The sequence below is a fragment of the Mytilus trossulus genome, chromosome 10 (assembly GCF_036588685.1).
Source record: "Mytilus trossulus isolate FHL-02 chromosome 10, PNRI_Mtr1.1.1.hap1, whole genome shotgun sequence".
Lineage (NCBI taxonomy): Eukaryota > Metazoa > Mollusca > Bivalvia > Mytilida > Mytilidae > Mytilus > Mytilus trossulus.
Genome location: NC_086382.1, coordinates 51920825 through 51938955, shown reverse-complemented (window position 1 = coordinate 51938955; position 18131 = coordinate 51920825). Strand labels below are relative to the sequence as shown.

General features: G+C 33.0%; 1 protein-coding gene across 3 annotated transcripts; it reads left to right on the top strand.

The window, feature by feature from the left end:
- Nucleotides 1–6721: 6721 nt before the first annotated feature.
- Nucleotides 6722–16637, top strand: LOC134687583 (UDP-N-acetylglucosamine transferase subunit ALG14 homolog). 3 transcript variants are annotated; one of them, XM_063547991.1, is made up of 5 exons: nt 6722–6790; nt 13105–13253; nt 14359–14481; nt 15808–15867; nt 16421–16637. In XM_063547991.1, the coding sequence occupies exons 2-5, from the start codon at nt 13122–13124 to the stop codon at nt 16589–16591; spliced, it is 486 nt and encodes a 161-aa protein (XP_063404061.1). In that variant the 5' UTR covers nt 6722–6790; nt 13105–13121; the 3' UTR covers nt 16592–16637. The 3 variants fall into 3 exon arrangements, with proteins under 3 accessions (XP_063404061.1, XP_063404060.1, XP_063404059.1); XM_063547990.1 differs by lacking the exon at nt 6722–6790 and adding an exon at nt 6984–7062; XM_063547989.1 differs by lacking the exon at nt 6722–6790 and adding an exon at nt 7295–7367.
- Nucleotides 16638–18131: the final 1494 nt, after the last annotated feature.

The following is an 18131-nucleotide window of genomic DNA, read 5'->3' as shown; positions in this document are numbered from 1 at the left end:
CTGTTGCCGAACCCGATTAAAGCCTCGGTCACACCTTACCGGATACCTCGAACGGACGCCTAACGAATAACTTTTTTTCAATCCGTTCATGTCCGTAATACGTCCGTTCGTATCCATTAGACGTCCGTTCATATCCATTTCATGTCTGTTATGCGTCCGTTTTATCCGTTGACGTCCGTTCTGTCCGGTGGAAAATATTGAGCATGTTCAAAACTTTGAACGGACGTCCAACGGATAAAATTTTCGTTGGACGTCCGTTAGGCGTCCGTTAGGCGTCCGTTTTGTACGGTACTCGTCCGTTTCGTTTCCGTTTTGTATCCGTTACGTGTCCGTTATACATCCGTTGGAGGTCTGGCAGCTAAATTCACCAACGGACTTCTAACGGACGTCTAACGGATAAAACGGATGTTGAACGAATGTGAAACGGACTTCTACCGGACGTATAACGGACAAAACGGATGATGAACGGATCTGAAACGGATAAATATAAAAAAGAAGATGTGGTATTATTGCCAAGGAGACAAATCTCCTCAAGAGACAAAAATGACACAGAAAATAACAATTTTAGGTAACTGTACGGCATTCAACAATGACGAAAGCCCAAAGCGCATAGTCAGTCATAAAAATCTGAAATAGCAATGTAAAACAGTCCAAACGAGAAAACTAACGGACTTATTTATATAAAGAAAATACACGAAAAACAAATATGTTACACATAGGCAAACGGCAACCACTGAATTACAGGCTCTTGACTTGATACAGGCACCTACATACCTAATGTGACGGGGTTAAACATGTTAACGGGATCCCAACCCTCCCCTTACCTGGGACAGTGGTATCTTAACAGTACATGATCATTGAAGGGGATATGAGGGGTCCTGATCCCGAAATCTCGGGCTTAAAAACACGAAATCCCGAAATCCCAGGATTAAAAATACGAAATCCCGGGGTCCCGAAATCCGAAAAAAAGAATTCCCGGATCCCAAAAGGGTAAATCCCAAAATCCCGAGCTTAAAAACACCCGATCCCGGATTCCCGATAAAGGTCCTATCCTCCCTCATCATTAGAACAAACTATAAAAATCAGCTGAAAAAGGCTTAACTCATCAGATGGACAAAAATAATGCCGATTTAAGATTTCTAGTCAGAAATGCCGATTATTGGTATGTTAGATTTCTTAAGGTTTATCAATTCTTATTATTCATAATCGATCTTAGAGACAGGGCACATTTTCAGAATCAAGCAGCTGTTATTCAGGTCAGACACTGCTCTTTAGTTGCATTTTGAAGAACAAACCAAAACCAGTTACACATAACATTTTCAATATTAATGCGATTTACATGTATTATTATTGTCGCCTTTAATTTTTTCGTATATCTTGTTTATCCGTTTTATCCGGTACGCTTCCGTTAGGTGTCCGTTTTATGCGGTACTCGTCCGTTGGATGTACGTTTGACGTCCGTTCTGTACGGTACGTCTCCGTTTCTCGTCCGTTGCATATCCCACGCCTGGTAAACCATCTAATCTCAACCAAATGTTGAGACGGAAAAAAGTATTCTGGCACTTCCTGTTGAGTCTTTCTGGTTCAAAATATCCAAAATAAACACAGGGTAGGTCGACTTTTCGTCAAAATACTGAAAATCGATGATTTTTTTGTAAAATAGGAGAATGTCATGCCATAGATAATTGAATTAGGATTTGTTTCGTGTATAACACGGACCAATATGATTAAAAATGACATCGGAATTACTTTTCTCCTGCAGGTAAATGTGGCCAGTGCACTCAGCTTTTGACAAAATGACAGTGAAATCATTGATAAAACTAACGAATATATCAGTAAATTAGTATTTTTCTAAAACCTTATGAACATAGAATTACAGTTTGCTATTTTTCTTTATTAATATAATTTCATTAAGCTAAATATGTTATAAAGTAGATCATGTTGAGATTTTCTGGTATCGGTTGAGATATTCTGGAACAATGTTGAGATCTTCTGGTGATTGAAATTTTCAACTAGCTTAGTATCAATTATACATACAAATGTACAACAAAATTCATAAACTTGCCGTATACCGTTTGACGTTTGTCTTTTTCAACTGTCATTTTTTATCGTGTCTGTATAGTTATGGCAGCAGCTTCTAAAGAGACCTTTGGTTGTAATAACGTGAATACTGGTAGTGAATAGTGAATAGCTGTGTTTTTTCTGTATTAAAGTTCTAGCGCTGGAGAGTATAGTCTAGCGCTAAGAATTAATATTCTAGCGCTGGAGATTAATAGTCTAGCTCTGAAGATTAATAGTCTAGCGTTTGAGAAGCAGTTTTGCACAGAAGCTAGAAAGTCAATAATGTTGTAATTGATATCTCCAGCGCTAGAATTTATTCCTACATAGCTTAACTTGACATCTCAATAGCTAGCTTTTCAAAATCTACATCGCTATACATTACCTTTGCAGTGCTGGGGTTTACATCAGTACTAAACTTTATCTACAGAACTGAGTTTTAAATCTGGACAATTTGCATATTTACATAATCAGTGCTTAACTTTGAATCTTCAACACTAGACCTTTATTCTGCCTCATACCGTGGTAAAGGATTCCTTCTTTATAAAGAATACATAGACGTACCGCAGGAATGGGTCTCTTTATTCATAGATTAGTCAAATTATATATCAACTGGTAGCAATTTCACAAAGTAAAATGTCATTGGTCAGTTATTTTTCTAATACGTTTTTTTTCTATGTTTATAATCAACATGAACAGGAGTAAAACTGTGCAGATTGTAGTATTGATATTTTAATGAGTCATTTAAATACTCATAGTCTAACTAAATGCATATGCAGGACGAGTACATGGAATGTAAACATGAATGTATTATGAACATAAACCCTCCTTTGTACTAGATTGACACGCCGTGTGTGCTTTTGAAATGAAATTGATATATACGTCCACTTGTATTTTTGTCAATCTGATGAATTAAGCATTTTCCATGCAACTGATTTTTATAGTTTGTTCCTATGTTGTACTGTTATTCTACTGTCCAATGTTAGGATGTTAATATTTGTCTGGAATATGACTCGGATCAATTTACAAAAAGGACATCTTAGTCTATCCAAGGATTTGTATAGTCTAACTATACAAATCCTTGGTCTATTTATTCATTTTTAAAGTAACCGACCTGGATTGTTTTTGTATAAAGCAAAGCTTTCAGAAAGTTCTCAAACTCATTTTTTTCTGATGGTCCTTGAAGAAAATCTTCTCAGGTCCTAACTATTATTTCTAATGCAAAATTTCGATGATCAAAGCCTTCGGACCACCACTTTTCAAATGCTTTCATTATATATCGATCCATCTGTTAGTATGCAACGTAAACCAGACGTTTCCTATACTTTTCTTTTTAATAAATTTTATCAGTTGGTTGTGTAATGATTGATACTTCAGTCTGGGAGAACAAAATTTATTTCACTAGCTTTGAACAAACTTCCAGTAATTGCAATACTCTTAGTTCGATGTTTTGAGTCTATGGTCTTACTGTTAGTTGGCCGGTATCTCGTACCGATCTTTCCAGTTAATCAAATTGCAACTGATTTGCACAGGTTGTTCTTATATTGTACTACTACACTAGTTACTGTTTCAGCTTCGAGGAGGATCGATTGCTCACAAACTATAGTTGTTGTACTATTAAATCACTGTCCCTGGTTAGGAAATGGTTGGGATCCCGCTACTATGTTTAATCCCGCCACATTCTGTATACATGTATGTGCCTGTCCCAAGTCAGTAGCCTGTAAGTCGGTGACTTACAAGCTACTGACTTGGGACAGGAACTCTGTGGTTGCCGTTTGTTGCTGTGTTACTTCTTGTTTTTTCGTTCACTTTATTTTATACATTCATTAGGCCGTTAGTTTTATCCTTTGCATTGTTTTACATTTGTGATTTCGGGGCCTTTTAAAGCTCACTATGTGGTATTGGCTTTGCTTATTGTTAAAAGCCGTATGGTCAGGCGACCTATAGCTGTTAATTTTTGTATTATTTGGTCTGTTGTGAAGAGTTGGCTCATTGGCAATCATACCACATCTTCGTTTTTATATGAACAACTTCTGCCATATTCTTTATGAACCTGTCCCAAGTCAGAAGCATGTAGTTTAGTGTTTGTCGTTGGTTCATGTCTCATCTTATATTTGGTATTTTTCAAATTGTTTTGTTTTGTATAATTTATATAGGCCGTATTAGTTTTATCGTTTGAATTGTTTCACACTTTCATGGCGTTTTATAAACGGCTTTACAGTATCGTTTTTTTGGTTTTTTTTTATTGTTGAAGGCCCTACGGTTTCTTATTATTGCTTCCATCCACTACTTCATATTATGATAGTTGCGTCATCAGCATTCATATCACATCTCTTCGTTTTAATATTATATACCCGACTTTTTCTCTCGTGTTTTCCTGAACATGCATGACATATTTGTCACTGGGCGCTAAAAATAGCATCAATTTAAACTTGTATTAGACAAGAAAAAACCCATCTGATATATATTTATTTGTTGGGATTAGGGACAGGAGATTTTCGTTTATGAATATGGTTGCCTGGTAAGAGCAAAACAAAAATAGGCATGATTAGCTACAAATTAAAATGAATAATGATGTCCTTTTTCCTTCTTCATTCCTCATCTATTGATTTAAACTGACTACTAGCCCAATCATGAGCATTGAAATTAGCGTTAAATTTAATTACGGAATCGAAATCATCTAAATAAAAACATAATAATACATAGATATTATAAAATAATCTTATTTATACTTATAAAGCATACATTTTTCTATCGGCAATTCTAAAAATTGTATCAGTATTTAGATTTTAACTTACCACCTACAGAAAACATATATCAGGTTGACCGCAAAAAGGTAAAGTCGAATAGTACGGCTCACTGATGTAGTTTCGTTGTTCATTTTGGGAAATAACTTTTTTTTTACAATAGAAATTGCAACTTATTATTTAAATTAAACTTTAGCATAGCTGTTTCAGCAGTTTTTGTCTTTATATAGTAATATTGCACGCGTGTTGGAATGCTAGTCGTAGTTAATTTGAACTTTGAAACCTCAGCGCCCATATTTTAACAATAATATACTTTATGACACAAAATAACCAGAAAGACTCAACATTGTGACAGAAAGACTCAACCGGTACCTTTATATCTCAACCATTTAGAATTTTTCATTTTCCTGCTTAGAATAGGCTTGACAAAAAATATTTTTGCAATTAACAGACGTGGTTATCGTTAAGCATAAAAAAAAACACAAATAATTGACATATTTTCTTGCTAGGTCATTTAAACCATAGCAGTTTTATCGGATTCAAAGAAAGTAAACATGATAATCCGTAGGAGAAAAGTGATTGTGACTTCAATTTCAGATATTTTGAACCAAACAGAGACATATTAGCTACAATTATCATTTATCTTTGGCATGACATTCTCCTATTTTACAAACAAGTCATTGATTTTCAGTAAATTGACGAAAAGTCGACCTACCCTATGTTTATTTTGAATATTTTGAACCAGAAAGACTCAACAGGAAGTGCCAAAATACTTTTTTCCGTCTCAACATTTTGGTTGAGATTATATGGTTTACCAGGCGTGTATCCGTTATGCATTCGTTAGGCGTCCGTTTTACATCAACGGACACCCAACGGATAACAATTTTGTCAACGGACAACTTTTATTTTCATCCGTTGGGCGTCCGTTCGTCTTATCCGGTAAGGTGTGACCGAGACTTTAAAAAAGAGTCCGCTACCATTCTACACCGTGTGTGAATCATTATCGTGTATCAGAACTCCATTTTTCTTTTAAAAATTTGTCACATTTTTGTAAATGCATACAGTACAGTCAGAGACAAATCCGTGACTATCAGAAATCATAGGGCTCCGACTGTATATAAAGCATATATATATGTCTCTGATACACAGTACTGCATCGTTTTCGAGATATAAAATAAACTATGCATATTACGTTCAGTATAATGTTTGAATTTGAATTTGAATTTGAATTTCAACTGATTTGAATTTCAACTGATTTGAATTTCAACTGATTTGAATTTCAACTGATTTGAATTTCAACTGATTTGAATTTGAATTTGAATTTGAGTTTGAATTTGAATTTGAATTTGAATTTGAATTTGAATTTCAATTTAGATTTGAATTTTAAATTAGATTTGAATTTGAAATTGATTTTTAATTTGAATTTTAAATTGAATTAATCAATATATATCAGAAATGCCGAGATGAATGCACTGTATCATAGAGCCAGCAACCCGACCAAAGAGCAGAAAACACCAATGTTTATGGTAGAAACATTTAAAATCATGACATGTATGAAATATATTCATGAATACAAATTTTGCAAACCCCGTTTAAAGAAATATACATTTAAGATGATATCAACAAAGTACTCAAAGAGCTCCTTAACAAAAATGTGTACCAGTGCGGAAAGTTCACATTAATGGTTTCTGTCAGACTGAGGGGGAGTGACTTCCTATATAAACGGTGATAGGACGCTGTCACCTTTTCGTGCTTAAAATATGTGAAAAGGTCGGGAAAACTATCCTAAATACATGATGAGGCCAATAAAGTTCCCATAATTTCTTCGTCTGTCATCTTTCTTCTTCTTCAGTGTTTTTATCAACCATTTTTTTTCTCTATTGACTCTTAGGTATTCCACTCTTACATCATTAGTATTACACACCACATGAAATCCAGGCAATATGGGAAAAGATTACATTTTTACCTACGCAATATATGAAAAGGTGTGTACATATTTTATGCCTTTTATGGGCCCTGTATTAAATTTGGAAAATAAAAATATTCTTTTCTATTTAATTCTCTTCTATACATGTTTAAAATCTAAATTATATGAAAGGGTGGGGTAACAGAACCCCAGCGGCACCCTCCGTACCAATTTAGTATTGAAGTAGCCCCCCTCCCGAGCCTACACTGAAGTGACTGAGTGCAGTAAAATCTGAAGTTGGCGATGTCTCACATGGAGTCATGGAGAACCGATGATGCAGTGCGCCTTTTTGTAATGGGGTGAGGGGGGGGGGCTGTGATCGACCACACTTTTTTTCTAAATATTTTTTGTTTTATTTAAAAAAAAAAAGGAGAGGAGGGGGATTCAGCTGGCCCTTAAACACAAAGTCTTATATACTAGCCTTTGTCCATGACCTATATCTCTATAATATAATAATAGTCCCAGATGTTATTAGTTCAGCGAACGGAATTGATCTGCTGGAGTTCGTTACACTCCCCTATCTTTTAAGTCTCCAACGATGCCTCACGAAGGAAAAGAGACACGGAGTTCATCAATGATGATTGTCATTGGTTCAGGTAGAAATTATACTTTTCAATAACGCATTGATGACAAGGGAGGAGTTTTAGCCAACATAAATCATATGAATGCACCTAATCGCTATTTATTCCATTCCGGATAAGTTTTAAAATTACACAACTTTTTCATCCAGTTGAAGCTATCTGGGACCCTGTTTAAACAGTTCTCCATTCAATTCAATTCAATTCAAAGCTTTATTTATAGTCGGCATGTCATATAACAAATAAACATAAGCTCTCTGAGCTTTTATAACCGACAAACGCATACATTTACATAACAATCATACACAATACAAATATTAAAACATAAAAGACATAGAACATACATTTCATGCACATTTAGGCTGCACTATTAAATACTATATTATACACATGCATAAGCACTAAAAGCAAACATAAAAACTAAAGCACAGCATTCACAAATTATAAAAAGCTTAGCAAACATTCACAAGAAGCAGCACTATTATATTTCAAGCTATAACATTAAATAAATAAAACTATGCACATGCATTGCAATGGCATGAGTTGCCATTCCATGAGTTTATTAGACTCTTGAATTGGGTAAACGATGTTTCAGTTCTAAAGTGGTTTGGCAACTCATTCCATAGTTTGGCAGCAGAATATCTGAAAGATTTCAAGCCATACCTTGTAGTTCTTACGTCTGGTATTTCAGCTAAATTTTGGTATCTGAAAGAATATTTTGTTTTTTTAATATTTATAAGGTCATGGAGGTATACTGGATTTTCATGATTGAGTGTTCTAAAGACCTCTATTGCCATGGTTCTTAGGCGTCTTACTTTAAGTGATGGCATTTTTGATTTTAAAAGTAAGTCTTCATATGTGCTATTGTCAATGATTGTGATCCTGGTAAATGAAGCGAAGTGCTCTTTCTTGTACTTTTTCAATTTTTTTAGTGTTGGCCTCGCTGCAGAAATGCCAGGACAATGAACAGAAATTAAAGTTTGACATGATAAAGGAGTGATATATTGTTAATTTTCCAAGTTTGTTTAAGTATTTGCCAAGTCTTTTTAATACATTTAGTTGTTTGGATGCTTTTTTGCAGATGTTTGATATATGCGTGTTGAAATTTAGTTCAAAGTCAATGGTGATGCCTAATAGTTTGACCTCTTTTTCACATTTTATTTTGTTACCTGCTAGATCAAATGTAATGTTTTTGCCCATTGTTTTTTTGCCAATTGCCAAAGCTTGAAATTTTTCAGGGTTTGCCTTCATTTGATTGGAAGAAAACCATTCTATCAGAGCCAAACTGTCTTTTTCAAGTGTGGAGATAACGGTGTCTATATCTCTATTTGCATAAGATAATGTGTTGTCATCAGCATAATTGTAGAGTGAACTGTTTGTGGTGAAGTGAAATATGTCATTAATGAAGATGTTAAACAGTATAGGACCTAGAATAGAACCTTGTGGTACTCCTTTGTATATGTTTTGATACTAGTTAATGAGACCTGTTTAAACTACCGTATATACTTCAAACAAAATATTTTTTTACTTCAATTTTAATTTCGAAAAAAGTGGATAGTATTATATCAATGTTTCTTGATGATCACTTTCTAAAGTTTTTCCTCCCTCAGCTCACTACTGAAAACCTCCATTTCAGCTGCGTGACCTAACAGGAAGTTGTATAAATTACTGTTTTTCCAGGAATGGACTAAATAGCGATAAGGTGTATGAGGCGGGTATTTGGTCCGTACGTCCATGTCGTCCTCATACACATGACATAAGTTCGTTTGCTTTCTTCATACAGGGGGTTTGTTCCCAACCTGTTCTTTTTTATGTATTTTCTGTGTTAACTAAACATGATTAGCAAATTATGAGCGGTTGTATCTTTCTATAGTTTAGTCGGTAACATATATATATTGACAGGACTTCAAACTACCGAATATAAATGAGGATTTCATTGTCAGGTCATGCTCATATATACTTGTAGTCTGAGATTACTCTTGACGTCCTATGGCTGTCTCGCCAGACAAGCTGGGGCCATGGCAAAACAGCCTTAGGATGTCAGAGTAATCTTAGACTAATATACTTGTAGAACTTGAATACATCTATAATACTAAAATAACAAGGTTAAGTTTGTCAGCCGTCATGGGGTAAAAACTAAAAATCAAAGCATTCAACTTTATATATAGCTAAATACAGGACAATGGTGTTGATTAATAAATACTCCATTCCAGGTCGTTCTGTTTACCAATGATTGATAGGTTCCAAGTCTACAGGTTCAAACAGAAAGATTTGAAAGGAATGAAAACTGTGCATCTTATAATCGGCATGACTTTATCAGATGGCAATACCAATACTAAAATAAAGCATACGCATGATTATATACTTTAATTCAGTCATGGACCAGTGATATCACGGGTGTGTTCTGGTTTAAACAAAACAAATGATATAATACATGTATTTTTGCCTTTTAAAACATGTAACATCTTGAACATACATCGTGTACATATGTTGTCACAGTTCTTTGATTTTTCAGTCCATAATAACATACATTGTATACATATGTATGTTATTTTCCCCTTAAAACCCTATAATATAGAGTTATATCCCTTACTGTTTGATTTACTGTTATGACTGGGGGTTGACGAGCTGACACATTGAATTGGTAAATCTCATATGTGACTCAATGGGTTAGTGGTTGAGGTTTGGTTTGGTTGTGGTGGTCATCAAATATATTATTAATTTATTATAAACACATGCAGTACATGTTCATTCTAAATTTTTATTATTACACAAAATATTAGATATATACATGCATGTATACCATGATATATATTCAGGAATCTGATGTTCAGTAGTTGTTGTTTGTTGATGTGGTTCATAAGTGTTTCTCCTTTTTCGTTTTTTCTATGCATGTAGATTAGACCTTTTGACTTCCTATTTGAATGGTTTTACATTAATTATTTTTTGAGGCCCTTTATATATAACATGTATAACTCACTGCTTTTCAGTGTGAGCCAAGGCTCCATGTTGAAGACTGTACCTTGATCTATAATGGTTTACTTTTATAAATTGTTACTTGGGAGGAGAGTTGTCTCATTTGCACTCATATCACATCTTCCTATATCTATGACATCTATGACATATATACAAATCAATTACAAATTTTGAGTTCTTGACAATGTAACCATTATGTTGATTTCCTGTTTTTAAATCTAGCTTCAACCCATTATCTAAAAAATAAATTATTTTGAAATTGTTTTACCTGACAATAACAAAATAAATGAATGCCTGATCAGATTTAAATTTAAAAAATAAGATACCTTTTTCTTTTGTAATGATAATCCCACTATTAAAATATTGACAGCATAAAATCTCTTAGCTAGGTTACCAAACATTAATGTTAGATATATAACAATACATTTTTGATTACTTCATCCACAAAAGAAATGACAGCTTTAATCATTTTAAAACTAAAAGGTGCTAGTTTAGCTTATCTACCATGTCTACCAATTAATTTGAATATTATTGTTAAAAACAAAAAGTGGTGTTTTGGATTTATAAGAGGATTAGGGGATAATTTAGACAATGATAGAGATGGTTTTAAAATAGATAAACAACTTATGTTTGACACTAAAATATGCTTGCAATTCAGTTTTTGCTAAGATTAAACATTTTTAGCTCACCTGGCATAGCCATATGAGCTTATGCCATCACTTGTGGTCCGTCGTCGTCCGTCGTCTGTCGTCGTCCTCTGTCGTCGTAAACTATTTCTAGAATCTTCTCCTCTGAAACTACTAGGCCAAATACCTCCAAACTTTAACTGAATGTTCCTTAGGGTATCTAGTTTATAAATTGTATCAGAAGTTTTGATCTATCAACAAACATGGTCCCCATTGTAAAAATGTTCATTAGGTCAAGATCTATCAGCCCTGAAATTTTCAGATGAATCAAACAACCCATTGTTGGGTTGCTGCCACTTAATTGGTAATTTTAAGGAAATTTTGCAGTTTTTGGTCATTATCTTGAATATTATTATAGATAAAGATAAACTGTAAACAGCAAAAATGATCAGCAAAGTAAGATCTACAAATAAGTTAATATGAACAAAATTGTCAATTGACCCCTTAAGGAGTTATTGTCCTTTAATGACAATTTTTCACAATTTGTTCGTCATATTTGCTAACTTTAAAAAATCTTTTCCTCTAAAACTACTCAACCAAATTCAACCAAACTTCAACTGAATGATCAGGAGTGTCACTGGTGTGTAAAATAAAGTTTGTGTTTTATTTTCTATTTCGTCAAAAAAACATGGCCGTCATAGCAAAAAATAGAACACAGGTTTAAATGTAGTTTTTGGCTTATGTATCTCAAAAACACCAGCATTTAGAGCAAATAAGACAAGAAGTTAAAGTATTTATTAGGTCAAGGTCTACCTGTCCTGAAATTTTCAGGCTAATCGGGTAACTGGTTTTGCAGGTATAATGCCCCTGAATTGATGCTTTTAAAGAAATTTTGCAGTTTTTGGTTATTATCTTGAATATTATTATAGATACAAAAATGTTAAGCAAAGTAAGATCTACAAATAAGTCAATTTGACCAAAAGTTATTGCCCTTTAAAGACTTTTTTTTTCACAATTTGTTCATCATGTTGACTGACTTTAAAAAATCTTCTCCTTTGAAACTGCTGTATCAATTTCAGCCAAACATAGGCTAAATGAGTTTCAGAGTATCTAGTATAAATTTTATATTTTATTTCCTTGTATGTCAAGAAACATGGCTCCTATGGCTAAAAAGAACATAGGAGAAAATGATTTTTTTTTTTCCTTTTGAAGAAAATAGGACGATTCAAAGAACATTTAAATAAATTGAAAAGCCAAAATAATCATTGATGAGAGACTTAACCAAAAACATTAAGGTGAGCGATTCAGGCTCTTGAGAGCCTCTTGTTTTTTTATGCAAATGAAAATAATTACAAACCACAAAAAATTTTCACCAACAATGTGCACTTATGCAATGTAGTGACATTATCTTTGTTTGTGTTATGACCCTGATCAATATAAAGTTCACTCATAAATTATTCTACATTTATAAACATAAAAATTACAAAAAACACATGTTGGGATATAAAAAATTGAATATCTATGTATTAAAGACAGTCTTATATGCTAAACCTAGTTGGATAAACATTTACTACTTGTATAATATTAAGAAACAATATTTTTTTACCTGTCTTGGGCTTAAAAAAAGAAATCCTGAAATCCAGGATTTAAAAACACGAAATCCTGAGGTCCCGAAATTCGAATAAAGAATTCCTGGATCCCGAAAGGGTCAATCCCGTAATCCAGAGCTTAAAAACACCCGATCCTGGAGTCCCGATAAAGGTCCTATCCCCCCTCTTAACTCATGTACATGTAATTGTTACTACAGAAAATTTTAGGAGAAATTTTTAACAGACAACAGAGATTGTATGACACAAAATTCATTTTTGCAACAAGAATTTGTTGGCTTCAGACTTAATACTTATATCATGATAAAACTGAGAAAGGAAATGGGGAATGTGTCAAAGCAACAACAACCCGACCATAGAGCAGACAACAGCTGAAGGCCACCAATAGGTCTTCAATGTTTGGAGGAACTCCCTCACTGGAAGCGTCCTTCAGCTGGCCCCTTAAAAACTTATGATGTAACTTTTAAAAGAAACATGTTCAAAACATGTTACTTAACACATATTTACACATATTTACACTCTCATATTGTGTATATAATTTTACAGGAGGACACACCAAAGAAATGTTGAGTTTAATAAGCTTCTTGGGTTCCCAATATACTCCTAGATATTATATAATGGCAAACACAGATCAAATGAGTAATGACAAAGTCACAGAATTTGAATCCTCAAAGAAAAATAAAGAAAATAGTCAGGTATGTAAATTCTTAGTGCTGTTAAAATTCTAAATATTCACATGTAGATGATTGAATAAGACTACTGGGGATTCATTTATAATTCGTGGGTTTCATTTTTCGTGGATTAAGGAAAACTTACATTTTTGTGGACATGGTGGATATTTGATTTTGTGGTTTTGCCAGTCATTGCGTGCAAACCCAAAAGAAAATTTATAATTTGTTGAACATTTGAATTCGTGGTTCAACAGTACCCACGAAACCCATGAAATTGGTATTAGGGTAATTTTAATATTATATAATGCGCAATTATAAATACTGTATAATAATATCCAACAAATAATAATGAATTCACAGTACTTTGAAACTTTGTACTTTGGAATCTGATTTACATTTCTTTTTGAAATTTCTTACCTTTGTCTTCCAGTCAGAGATACTAGTAAAAAAACATGAACTAAATACTTGATTTATAATTCACAAAGGGGTAAATGCATTTCATGAAACATAAGTAAGAAGTTACACTACATGAACTTCATTGACTATATTAGTTTAGTTTAAACATATTTATTTATAGTGGATTGGGAAACAAGTTTTGCAACTTATATTAATCCCTTTCCACTTTGCGGGTGCGAGTGCTGCCTTGTAGCGGCATAAGCCTACTCTTTTTCGAAATCTACAAGGGTGTCTTTAACGTGCAAGAGATGTGGCTCTCTCTTAACACGGGCCAGCCATTTATCGTCCCCGTCCGACGGACTATCATCGTTTCCTCAAGACCATACTCGCAAATGGTGTCAAGGGAGAGCCGAAAATTGAGTTCCTGAAATTTTCATCCCAAACGGGAATCGAACCAGGAACCATATTGCTCGAAACATGTAAAAATACAGTTTATTTGTCTGTGTGATAGTTGTCTATATTATTCGTTAAGGTACAATTTCATAAACAACGAAATTCTCATTTGTTAGATTCTAAGAAAGAAAAAAACCCACCAAGAAACTAGATTCACATGCTTAAAAGCACAAGTTTACAGTCTTTTGACACCTACTTAACCTCTTAGTCTCTATGTAAGTATTACTTACAAAGCAGTTTCTGATATTAGTTTAAAATATCTACAACTTTTTTTTTGCAGCATAAAATATACAGAATTCCGAGAAGCAGAGAAGTTAGACAGTCATGGTTAACATCAATATGGACTACACTTGTAGCAATTATTTATGCTTTTCCTTTAGTTTTTTACATCAATCCTAGAATTGTAAGTGTTTTAGATTATGTTATAAATGTTAAATAGATATAGGAAGATGTGGTGTAAGTGCCAATGAGACAACTCTCCATCCAAATAACAATTTATAAAAGTAAACCATAATAGGTCATAATACGGCCTTCAACACGGAGCCTTGGCTTGCCCCGAACAACAAGCTATAAAGGGCCCCAAAATTACTAATTTAAATTCATTCAAATGGGAAAACCAACAGTCTAATATATAGCATTCTTGTTATATTAGGATATTACATGGAAAACAATGGGAATCCATTTGGTTATAACCCCCCCCAACCCCCTTAGGCTAGGAAAGTAGTTTCAGAAACAGGGTATATTGAAGTGTAAACCAAGGGAAAAAATTCAAATTGACAAATCCAATATAATTATTTATAGATGTGCAAATCATACAAGAATTGTATTGAAATAAAGATTTACAATAATTCAAACTTTTATAATGTTTACCATAAACCCCATATCATACTAAACTTTGACAAATACAGACTGTTTCATAGATAGATTTTGATGTAAAGAAACCCTGTTAATATGTCATTGTCATAGCAATATTTTGATGTAAAGAAACCCTGTTAATATGTCATTGTCAAAGCACTGCAATATTTTGATGTAAAGAAACCCTGTTAATATGTCATTGTCAAAGCACTGCAATATTTTGATGTAAAGAAACCCTGTTAATATGTCATTGTCATAGCACTGCAATATTTTGATGTAAAGAAACCCTGTTAGTATGTCATTGTTATAGCACTGCAATATTTTGATGTAAAGAAACCCTATTAATATGTCATTGTTATAGCACTGCAATATTTTGATGTAAAGAAACCCTGTTAATATGTCATTGTTATAGCACTGCAATATTTTGATGTAAAGAAACCCTGTTAATATGTCATTGTTATAGCACTGCAATATTTTGATGTAAAGAAACCCTGTTAATATGTCATTGTTATAGCACTGCAATATTTTGATGTAAAGAAACCCTGTTAATATGTCATTGTTATAGCACTGCAATATTTTGATGTAAAGGAACCCTGTTAATATGTCATTGTCACAGCACTGCAATATTTTGATGTAAAGAAACCCTGTTAATATGTCATTGTTATAGCACTGCAATATTTTGATGTAAAGAAACCCTGTTAATATGTCATTGTTATAGCACTGCAATATTTTGATGTAAAGAAACCCTGTTAATATGTCATTGTCATAGCACTGCAATATTTTGATGTAAAGAAACCCTGTTAATATGTCATTGTTATAGCACTTTGCACTAAGCTTACAAATTTTCTTAAATTAAAAAATAAATTTGTTGCAGATTTTATGCAATGGACCAGGAACATGTATCCCGTTATGTTTTGCTGGACTATTACTAAAGGTATAGTTTTTCATTCTTTTATTCCTTTCATTTCTTCGATGCATGATAAATGCCTTAAACATTTTTTACTTCATTGAATACGCTAAATACACAGATTTGAAATATGTTATTTTCTGAAGGATACAAAACTGAACAGTTAGACAAAAAAATGAAAATTGCAAACAATTGAGATATAGCAGAACAATTAGGAGGGTATAATTTGACTGTGATGAAGTTCAGTCATGTCAGTTGGCCTGAGAGGTTGCTTTTTCGCAAGTAATTGGAACTGAAATGATATGTGTTATGGTTGGACATCCCTGGCTTGCTACAGTATTTTGAACATAAGTTGTACTTCTCATTTTGGTTGTTGCATCATATTCCTATGCATTTATTTTACAATTTTGCAATATCACTATACATCTATATGTTTGTATTCTTAGTATTTTTATTAGCACATTTTTTTAACTGTTATTTTATATTATTTTGTATGCATCTTAGAATAAATATATAGAACTAATATAAGTACACCACAAAAGTGATTTATTTTTCATTAAAGATTTTTCCTTTTTTTCAGATTTTTACATTTGGGAAGACACAAATGATATATGTTGAAAGTATTTGTAGGGTTGAGACTCTATCATTATCAGCTAAACTGTTGTATTATATAGTGGATCATATGTTTGTCCAGTGGCCTTCGTTACAGCAGCAATATCCAAGGACAAAATATATTGGCAGAATAGTATAGACTGGGAAACCTTAGTATTTTTATTTATTAAAAAATGTTAAATAAATTTTTTAGTTTTGTTTTAAACCATTAGAATGCAAATCTTTGCCCTGAATTATGACATGTTTAAATTGTGTTGACACCCAGTGGTTTGTATTGGTATATTTTAACATGAGGTAATATGGAAATTCCTCTAATTTTGAGAAATGTGCCTTTGTGGTACAGTGAATTGTTTTTGAAATGCACTTAAATGGTAGATTGTATTATTTATTATCCATGTAAATGGATGTCACAGTTGAAAGTGATACATAAGTTGAAAATATAAGTTATTGTCATATATCTTGAAAACCACAATAGGTAGATTACATTAATTTGAAGTGGTACAAGTGTTCAGAATACCGAGAGCTACCTACCTTTCATTTCACCAAAATTTTCAGATGGCTCCTTATTGGAGTTATTGCCCTTTAACATTAAGTTTCACAACTAAATCATTGTAATACCAAACGATTTTTGTCTAGGATGTCTATCCTGTAGTTAGTGAATAAACCTATTTACACTTTTGGTATTAAGCTGAAATTGGCCTTTGAATAACCTTACATCTGCTCTGAATGACCTTCTGAGGTCAAGTAACAATCACCTTTAAAATTGTGAAGTAAAAAAGTGCCAAATTTTGCAGGATCATTTGCGATTTTAACTTATTTGTGATCTTACCTAATGGCAGACAAATTTGCATACAAGTGTAAATAGGTCTATTACAGAATGGGCCATCAATAAACATAGCTATCATGCATAAAAGTAGAAAAAAGGATTAATTTTCTTTTGCAAACACACACACAATTGTCTGAATACTTAAACAACTTAGAGACAATAATGAAATTGGTGAAAAAAAATCGATCAGTGTTTGGTTTTATTCCAATTCCTGGGGAGATCATTAGGGTCTTTTTTTTTCGGATTGAAGGAAAACAGTACTAGGTATAGGACTACTATGGTTCATTCAACAAGCATTCTTTACATGAGTTGGGGTCATTATTTTATTGATTTGATCTATATGCCTTTTTGTGCTCGTTTGTTTTTTTTAGTGATTAAGATTATATCACAATATTGACTGCTGTACTCCTGTTTTGACATGTTTACAAATTATGTCTGCTTGTTTTGTTCACACATCGTTGTCAATATAATAGAATTTGATGTGACTGTCATACAAGTGAGAGGTTTAGCTGTTTATAAAACCAGGTTCAATCCACCATTTTCTACATACGAAAATGCGTGTACCAAATCAGGAATATGAATTATCCGTTTGTTTGAGCTTTTGATTTTGCCATTTGATTAGGGAGTTTCCTTTTTGAATTTTGAGTTCAGTATTTATGTTATTTTACTTTTTTTTATAGCAACATTATATTTTAGACTGTTATTTTGTAATGTTGATATCACTTCATAAAACAGTGCTTAAAAGCCTGTAGAAGAGGACACAGTATGTCAACGGGTTTAGTCGTAAATTCTCAATATAAATACAAGGTATCTTCAAGAAATCGATTGGTATGCAAATTTTTAAAGTTGGCTA

Bases quoted from the DNA above. Each gene is read 5' to 3' on its own strand.
- LOC134687583 (XM_063547989.1), top strand. From the start codon at position 7,310: ATGCCTCACGAAGGAAAAGAGACACGGAGTTCATCAATGATGATTGTC. The intron at 13,254-14,358 runs GTATGTAAATTC...TTTTTTTTGCAG, and splicing joins AAAATAAAGAAAATAGTCAG to CATAAAATATACAGAATTCC. The intron at 15,868-16,420 runs GTATAGTTTTTC...CCTTTTTTTCAG, and splicing joins TTGCTGGACTATTACTAAAG to ATTTTTACATTTGGGAAGAC.